At 45.9% G+C, this 9,053-nt stretch overlaps 1 protein-coding gene across 1 annotated transcript in view; it reads right to left on the reverse strand.

Moving 5' to 3' along the window:
* Nucleotides 1–6,864: 6,864 nt before the first annotated feature.
* COPRS (coordinator of PRMT5, differentiation stimulator) overlaps nt 6,865–9,053 on the reverse strand; it is a 12,288-nt gene continuing 10,099 nt past the window's right edge. The window contains exons 3-4 of the mRNA XM_011937628.1: nt 7,790–8,008; nt 6,865–7,301 (exon numbers count right to left, since the gene is read on the reverse strand). Of these exons, the coding sequence (XP_011793018.1) occupies nt 7,132–7,301; nt 7,790–8,008 (389 nt within the window). The 3' untranslated portion in view covers nt 6,865–7,131. The remainder of the gene's footprint in view (nt 7,302–7,789; nt 8,009–9,053) is intronic.

A 9,053-nucleotide genomic window follows, 5' to 3' on the forward strand; every position in this document is an offset into this window, starting at 1 on the left:
GCCAGGCTGGTCTTGAACTCCTGACCTCAAGTGATCCACCCGCCTCAGCCTCCCAAAGTGCTGGGATTACAGGCGTGAACCACCATGCCCAGCCAAGGCCTGGACATTGCAAGACAGTCCCAACTGCCTACAAGCACTAACATCTATCACTCGCTGAGGACCTAGCTCCCCAGGGACACTCCAAGAAGCAGGGCTCCTGTTCCACCTGCCGTTAGCATTCCCCCATCTCTCTCTTCTCTCTTCTCTACCATATCTCACAACCCAAGAGATTTTTTTGTTGGGGTCGTGGGGGTCCTGGGGAAAATTATTTTCTTCCAAATTTCTTCAAGATGCACAGTCTGTTGGCCCAAAACCCCTTTGCCTCCTTACCAAAAAACAAATCAGTAAATCCATTTTGTAAAATAAAAGCCAGAAAGATTTCTTGGCTGCTTTAGACTCTGCCGCGTGACTCCACTCAGGCAATGACAGACAGCCAACTGCCTGCTTGCATGGAGAGGGGAATGAAGGAGGGAAAGCCAAATACACATCTCAAATGATCATCCAGACGTTTGATCCACACACATTTCCTCTCCCATCACTCAAGATTTTGGCTGTGGTCAGTTGTGGTTTCTTTCTTGATGAACAATATTGTTTGAAAGAAAAGTCAGAAAAAAAGTTACTCTTTTGTTCCTCCTAACAGGCCCTTAGTACCTTATTTCTCAAGAGCCTCTGTCGACTTTTGTCCTCCTCCTGTTTCTCTTCCTTTTCTCTCCCATCACTGTCTCTTCTCAGTCTGACATTCTGAGAGGAGCTGGCCAAAAGTCACCATTTCCCCAGTCAAGAGAAGCAATGATAACAAAGGCAGCAGCTCAGGTGGCCACACACATCCCATTTCAGCCCACAGTGTACCTGTTCCCCCTCCCCAGTCATGACATCATGTGAGTACTTCCTAATTTCCACATCCCAAAATACCCCTTTTAGCCTTCATCTTACTTGGCCTCTCTCTATCAAAGTTGGCCGCTCCCTCTTCCTTAAAAATCTTATTATTATTAGATTTGGCTTGAAAGGCACCTCCACCCATCTGGTCTTCCTTCTCCTCTGCGGCCACAGCGTGCCTTTGTGGCCAGATCCTTCCACCTACCCTTTCACTGCCATTGCTCCCCAGAGTTCTGTCCTCGACCCCTTCTCTCTCCGCGTGCCCTCACTGAACACCCTCAACCTCTCTCAGTGTTGTAACACCACCTCAACAATTCCCAAATTCGCACCTCCAGCATCCCTCTCCCTCTGATTCTACATATGTATATGCAACCGCCTGTTGACTGTTTAGTCTGGAAAACAAAAAGCTAGAGAGAGGATAAGATGGCTAATTTCCAATATTTGAAAGAGTGTCAGACCACAGAGTAGGCCAGAACCAAATGGGTAGATTTCAGCTCAGCACACTGAGGACTTTCCTTTTTTTATTTTATTTTATTTATTTATTTATTTATTTTTTGAGACGGAGTCTGGCTCTGTCACCTAGACCAGAGTGCAGTGGTGAGATCTCGGCTCACTGTAACCTCCATCTCCCAGGTTCAAGCGATTCTCACGTCTCACTCTTCCTAGTAGCTGGGATTACAGGTGTGCACCACTGTGCCAGGCTAATTTTTGTAGTTTTAGTAGAGATGGATTTTTGTCCTGTTGGCCAGGCTGGTCTCGAATTCCTGACCTCAGGTGATCCGCCCACCTCGGCCTCCCAAAGTGCTGGGATTACAGGCGTGAGCCACCGCGCCCAGCCTACGCTGAAGACTTTTCTAACAAACAACACTAGCCAGGGGCTAACACAGGGGCTAACACAGGGGATCCTTCTGAGGTAGTGAGATCCCTGCAACTAGAAGTAGGCACAGAGGATTTCTGCAGATGGCACAAGGCCAAACTAAGCAACATCTATGTTTTCCCCCATTCTCAGATTGAGACTTCTCAGCTCAGTAGAGGTTCAGATAAATAAAAGATTTTTCATTTTACTGAGTACCTAAAATTACAATTCTTCCATATAGGACACTGGTTAGAAATCATTGTGATATTTTCTTTTTATTGATTTTTTTAATAATCATGATTTGTTGTTTATCAAATAAATACTTTGGTTTTGGGGTTTGTTTGTTTTGAGATGGGATCTCATTCTGTCACCCAGGCTGGAGTGCAGTGGCACAACCTCAGCTCACTACAACCTCTGCCTCTTGGGCTCAAGCGATCCTCCCACCTCAGCCTCCCAAGTAGCTGGGACTATAGGCGTGTGCCACCATGCCCAGCTGATTTTTGTTGTTGTTGTTGTTGTTGTTGTTCTGTATTTTTGGTAGAGATGAGGTTTCACCATGTTGCCCAGGCTGGTCTCAAACTCCTGGGCTCAGGATATCCACCCGCCTCGGCCTCCCAAAGTGCTGGGATTACAAGGGTGAGCCACCATGCCTGGCCATACTTTGCATTACAAACTCATTTGTCTTATCATACATACACTAGTTTTTAGAGAACAAAATTTACTTGGTCACTGATTGAAGGCTTTCAGATTAAAGCACAGTTGCAAACACACCGCTTCTGGACATTTCTCTCCATTCTATCCCCATACACTCTTTTTAAAAATAGCAAATTAGGCCAGGCGTGATGGCTCTTGCCTGTAATCCCAGCACTTTGGGAGGCCAAGGCGGGTGGTTCATGAGGTCAGGAGTTCAAGACCAGCCTGGCCAAGATGGTGAAACCCTGTATCTACTAAAAATACAAAAAAAAAAAATTAGCTGGGCATGGTGGTGGGCGCCTATAATCCCAGCTACTCAGGAGGCTAGGGCAGAGAATTGCTTGAACCTGAGAGGCGGAGGTTGCAGTGAGCCGAGATCACGCCACTACACTCCAGCATGGGCAACAGAATGAGACTCAGTCTCAAGAAAAAAAAAAAAAGTTAATAGATACGGAATTATAATTAAATCCAAATCCAATTTAACACAAAGACTTTTTAAAGGTTCTTCAAATACCTTGCTCTTTTTTCATCACCAGCCTGGGATGTTATCAGGCAACCCTAAATACGGTCAAGGCAAATACTGCATCATTACTGAAGGTAAAGGAATTTGTAGCGATATTCACTGAGCATTTTCATGCTGGGCCCCATGCCCAGTATGTGTGAAACAGGGATGTTGAGTAAGTCATAGTTCTGCCCTCAAAAAGCTCTTGGGCTAAAGTCCTGCCCTCGAAGAGCTCTTGGCCTAAAGAGGGAGGCAGACCCATGAGCCAATGAGCACAGTAGAGTAAGGTAAGTATTGTGATGTTTGTCAGCAAGAACAGGGAAGCCTAGACAGAGGACACTTACGACTAAGGTCTTGGCTGGGTGCAGTGGCTCACTCCCGTAATATCAGCACTTTGGGAGGTCAAGGTGCGCGGATCGTATGAGGTCAGGAGTTCAAGAGCAGCCTGGCCAACATGGTGAAACCCTGTCTCTACTAAAAATACAAAAATGAGTTGTGTGTGGTGGCACATGCCTGTAATCACAGCTACTTGGGAGGCTGAGGCAGAAGAATCTTTTGAACCCAGGAGGCAGAGGTTGCAGTGAACCGCCAAGATCATGCCGCTGCACTCCAGCCTGAGCGACAGAGCAACAACCTGTCTCAAAAAAAAAAAAAAGAATAAGGTCTTGTTTAAATACCTAACTCTAACTGCCGGGGGGTGAGGGATAAGAGACTACACACTGGGTACAGTGTACACTGCTTGGTAATGGGCGCACCAAAATCTCCGAAATCACCACTAAATAACTTATCTATGTAACCAAAAACCACCTGTTCCCCAAAAACTATTGAAAGGTTTAAAAATAATACCTAATTGCAAAATCTTAAAATAACAAAAATGTAAAAGCAAAATTATCTACACTTCCATCATTTAATCAAATTGTTTCCAATTCTCCATCTTACCTTCTAATCTTTATACATATACATGCAATTATTTCATACATGCAATATTATGAAAGTAGTTTGAGAGTCCACTTTTTCACGTCTTATATCATTAGTATTTTTCCATTTCACTTTTTTTTCTTATTCCCACTTCATCCCCTTGAGATAACCAATACTCTACATCTTCTTTCTCTTGATTGAATCACCCAATGGTAGGGTACCAGAATAATATTCAAAGTAGAACAATTGGGCCAGGCACAGTGGCTCATGCCTGTAATCCCAGCACTTTGTGAAGCTGAGGCAGGCGGATCACCTGAGGTCAGGAGTTCAAGACCAGCCTGGCCAACATAGTGAAACCCCGTCTCTACTAAAAATACAAAAATTAGCCGGGTGTGGTGACGGACACCTGTAATCCCAGATATTTGGGAGGCTTAGGCAGGAGAATCGCTTGAACCCAGGAGGCAGAGGTTGCAGTGAGCCGAGATAGTGCCACTGCACTCCAGCCTGGGCAACAAAAGTGAAACTCCATCTCTAAATAAATAAATAAATGGCTGGGCGCAGTGGCTCACACCTGCGATCCCAGCACTTTGGGAGGCAGAGGTGGGTGGATCACGAAGTCAGGAGACCTAGACCATCCTGGCTAAGAGGGTGAAACCTCGTCTCTACTAAAAATACAAAAAATTATTCAGGCATGGTGGCAGGCGCGTGTAGTCCCAGCTACTTAGGAGGCTGAGGCAGGAGAACAGCGTGAGCCCAGGAGGCAGAGCTTACACTGAGCCGAGGCCATGCCACTGCACTCCAACCTGGGCAACAGAGTGAGACTCCGTCTCATAAATAAATAAATAGCAAAACAGGCCTAGATTCACAACTCCTCCATGGATCACAGCAGCAACGCTGTGTGAATTTTCTTTACTTAGCTACTCATGCACATATGCTCTTCATACTATTTTTTTCTTCTCTCCCTCCCGCCCCCCTATATATATAATACCCCAACTCACAACTTCTGCCTTTACTCATAGTTGCAGCTGCCTCATAACTCCTGCTCACACATGGGCCAACACAACCTTTCAATAACATGACATTTCAGCAATTCTGCCATCCTCCTCAAGCCCCTAACATCCCTTGGCTCTGTTTCTCAAGTTTACCTTTTCATGTCAGACATACTCATGGTCTCATCATCTATAACCTTGCAAGGAGGAAGAAAGGGGGGTGTGGTGATATGATCTACAACTGCCCTTTTAACAAAGACAGTGGAAGGGGCATTTTTTTCCTCCCTACGACAGCCTTGGCCATGACTCCCCTCACCGCCAAAGCCACTGCATTCCCTCACAAGGTTCTGCCTTGTTCACAAACCTTGTGGGGCCTTTGAAAAAGTTTAAATGGTTAAATGCTCAATTAACTGCCAAGGAGTATACTAAAATTTCACATCTAAAAGCTTTTCTTGAGTCAGCTTCAGTAAGGAGGTAGGAAGAAACAATCCCTGAGTCCATCAGACACAAAGGTGACTTACTCTAGTGGATCCCAGACCTGCCAAGGCGTGGCCCCAGATGGTGCTATCTCATACACGCAGGGCCAAAAATGGACCTCAGAGTCACATGTGCCTAGGTCCCAGTTCTGCTGCTCACCGTGTGATCTTGAAGAGATCAAAACATTTTTTTTTTTTTTTTTTTGAGACGGAGTCTTGCCCTGTTGCCCAGGCTGGAGTGCAGTGGCATGATCATGGCTCACTGCAACCTTTGCCTCCCAGGTTCAAGCTATTCTCCTGCTTCAGTTTCCAAAATAGCTGGGATTACAGGCACCCACTACCACGCCCGGCTAATTTTTGTATTTTTAGTAGAGATGGGGTTTCACCATGTTGGCCAGGCTGATCTCCAACTCCTGACCTCAGGCGATCCGCCCGCCTCAGCCTCCCGAAGTGCTGGGATTACAGGCGTGAGCCACCACGCCCGGCCTGGTCAAAACATTTTGAGTCTTGCATTCCTCATCTCTAAAATGAGGTAAAGTTGGGTTTTTGTTTTGTTTGGTTTTGGAGATGGAGTTTCACTCTTGTTGTCCAGGCTGGAGTGCAACGGCGTGATCTCGGCTCACCGAAACCTCTGCCTCCCAGATTCAAGCAATTCTCCTGCCTCAGCCTCCCAAGTAGCTGGGATTACAGGTGTGCACCATGACACCTGGCTAATTTTTGTTTAGTAGAGACAGGGTATCTCCGTGTTGGCCAGCTAGTCTTGAACTCCTGACCTCAGGTGATCCGCCCACCTCAGCCTCCCAAAGTGCTAGGATTACAGGTGTGAGCCACCGTGCCCAGCCAAAATGAGGTAAATTTTTAAGAGACTTCACATAAGTAAGGATTAAAATATTAAATGGAAAACTGAGTTTAGTGTCAATTAAGGATTATGCAATTGCTGGTTTAACTAATTTCCCATTTAGTTTTCAGCCTAGGGAAAAACCTGTTAACTAAGTAGATGTTCCATTTTCTACCAACAGGAAAACAATCAGCTACAAAATCACCAATGTCTCTTGGATTTCAATCCTTGGTCAACAGTGCCAGATCTGCAGAAGCAAAACTAAAATTTTTTTTTCTTTCACAAAGTAGTTTTAAGCCTCCAAGCGTTTGAATCTTTAAAACGTCATTCAGAGACTTTAAATGAAGGAGTGAAGGCTGGGCATGGTGGCTCACACCTGTAATCCCAGCACTTTGGGAGGCCAAGGTGGGTGGATCACTTGAGGCCAGGAATTCGAAACCAGATTGGCCAACGTGGTGAAACCCCGTCTCTACTAAAAGCACAAAAAATTAGCCGGGTGTGGTGGCATGCACCTACAGTCCCAGCTACTTGGGAGGCTGAGGCACAAAAATCGCTTAAACTCAGGAGGTGGAGGTTCCAATGAGCCAAGTTCGCGCTACTGCACTCCAGCCTGGCTGACATAGTGAGACTGTCTCCATAAATAAATAAATGGGAAAAAAGCAGACAAAGCATACTAGTTTTTTTTTAACCTTTATTTACAAAGAACACAACTCCTCTTGACACAAACACACACACATTCCAAGGAGGAGCCCATTAGTAACAACAACAGACTGGGGAGAACGACGGGGCCTTATTGAACACTGTTCAATAAAGAACACTAGTCTTTGTACCGCAGACTAGGGGTCACTGAGAACGTTTTCTCACATAAGACTTTTAACCTCCAAGACAGGAAAAGAGATCTTGATGTGGAGGCCCGCCCACCTACAAGGCAGAAAGCTCCACACTCAGTCTTCAGCATCGTCAAACTGTCCTGTTTCAAAGACCATCTTGGAATAATGGGGTATCAGTGGAGGCGGATGGTGCCAGCTGGGGTCATAGATCATGTCTCCTTGTGGGGCACAGCACACCCAAGGTTTGAGCTCTTGAGAAATGCTCTCCTGGATGTCGTCAGCATCTGCAGGCAGTTTTAAAAGACAGATTAAGGGAAGGAAGGAGGGAAGGAAAGAGGGTAAAAATGGACAGCCACAAAGTATGTCTAGGGGACAGATCCTTGCACTTATTTTGTTTAAAAACACACACAGTTCTCCTTTCCTGAAGAATTGTAAATGTGTTCATTCTGAACAGCTGAGAAGCTGTGCTTCTCAGACAAGGGTTCTTAGCAGTGGAGAGGAAGCAAACTGGATAACACAGCACTTCTATCTGCAGCTGCTCAATTCATAGCAGAGATTTTTGAAGACAGTAACAGTTTTGATGTTAAAACAGTGATACATTACGAAGTCAAATGTATTTTTAAGAAGTGTCACAGAAATTGCAGACCTGTAACAGATACCAGCCTAAGCTCATAGATGTGGACCCCTGTTCCAAACTGTCTGCCTTCAGGGCTAGTCTGACAGGTGTGTCTGAGAAGGCCTGGTTCAGGACCCCCAGAGACTCCACACCTACCATATGGATTCCCTTGATCTGCTTTCAACTCCAAGTCCCAGTCCTCATTAAAAAGATCGCCAGGCTGTTCCTTGGGTGGACAGCTTGTCCCTTCTGACAGCTCCCAGGTATTCAGTTCTCCATCAGAGTCCTCCTCATCCATGGCAAAACCTTCCTCTTCAGAATGGGTGCCCTCACCCTGAGCAGGACTGTCATTAGGAACGCTCTGTGCTCCACGGGCTAAATTGATAAAGAGAAGATGGCCTTAGTGACAAACCAAAGAGGACCTGCTGTGTGCTCAATTTTGGGCAGACTTACTATGAAGGTAGTAAAGCAAGTGCACAGAGTCTTCTTCAGCCACCTGAACACTTTTTTAAAAATGCTCTTCTGTGTATGTTTTTAAAAGACCTGATAACTTATTTTCAATAAGATGTTTTGTCTTATACAAGACCATTCATTGCCAGGTCCTTTAATTTACAAAGAGAGCTAGGGACAGTTAACATTTTCAGGTGGTTTGCAAGTCTGTTATTGAGGCAAAGGGCCTCTGATAAATAATACGCTTTCACAATACAAGCTTGAATTAAGTTTTTGCTCTTTTTTTTTTTTTTTTGAGACAGTCTCACTCTGTAGCCCAGGTTGGAGTGCAGTGGCGCCATCTCGGCTCACTGCAACCTCTACCTCCCAGGTTCAAGCAATTATCTGCCTCAGCCTCCTGAGAAGCTGGGATTACAGGTGCCCGCCACCATGCCCAGTTAATTTTTCTGTATTTTTAGTAGAGATGGGGTTTCACCATCTTGGTCAGGCTGGTCTTGAACCCCTGACCTTGTGATCCATCCACCTCAGCCTCCCAAAGTGCTGGGATTACAGACGTAAGCCACTGCGCCCGGCAGTTTTTGCTCTTTTATTCTTCCCTTCAGCCTCAAAGAGCATGTTAGAGGTGAGCACAGGGACAAAGGAGAGCAGGGGCACTGCAGGCAGAAGACCAGAGCCTGTCTAGTTAAAATGGGCAGCACCTAGTGCCTCCTTCTGACAGTGGGGAGGCCGGAAGTACATTTTCAAAAGGCCTCACAATAAGAGAGGAAAGACTGGGGAAAGATAATGGATTTCCAAGCACACAGTGCTTTGGTGATGCCAGGTCCCAGGAGAGAAGGCAATCAGCCTAAAACAGCCATGCTCTTAATACTGGAACAACAGGCCGGGCGCGGTGGCTCAAGCCTGTAATCCCAGCACTTTGGGAGGCCGAGACGGGCGGATCACGAGGTCAAGAGATCGAGACCATCCTGGC

The sequence above is a fragment of the Colobus angolensis genome, unplaced genomic scaffold, assembly GCF_000951035.1.
Source record: "Colobus angolensis palliatus isolate OR3802 unplaced genomic scaffold, Cang.pa_1.0 Scaffold167, whole genome shotgun sequence".
In the NCBI taxonomy this organism is placed as follows: Eukaryota; Metazoa; Chordata; class Mammalia; order Primates; family Cercopithecidae; genus Colobus; species Colobus angolensis.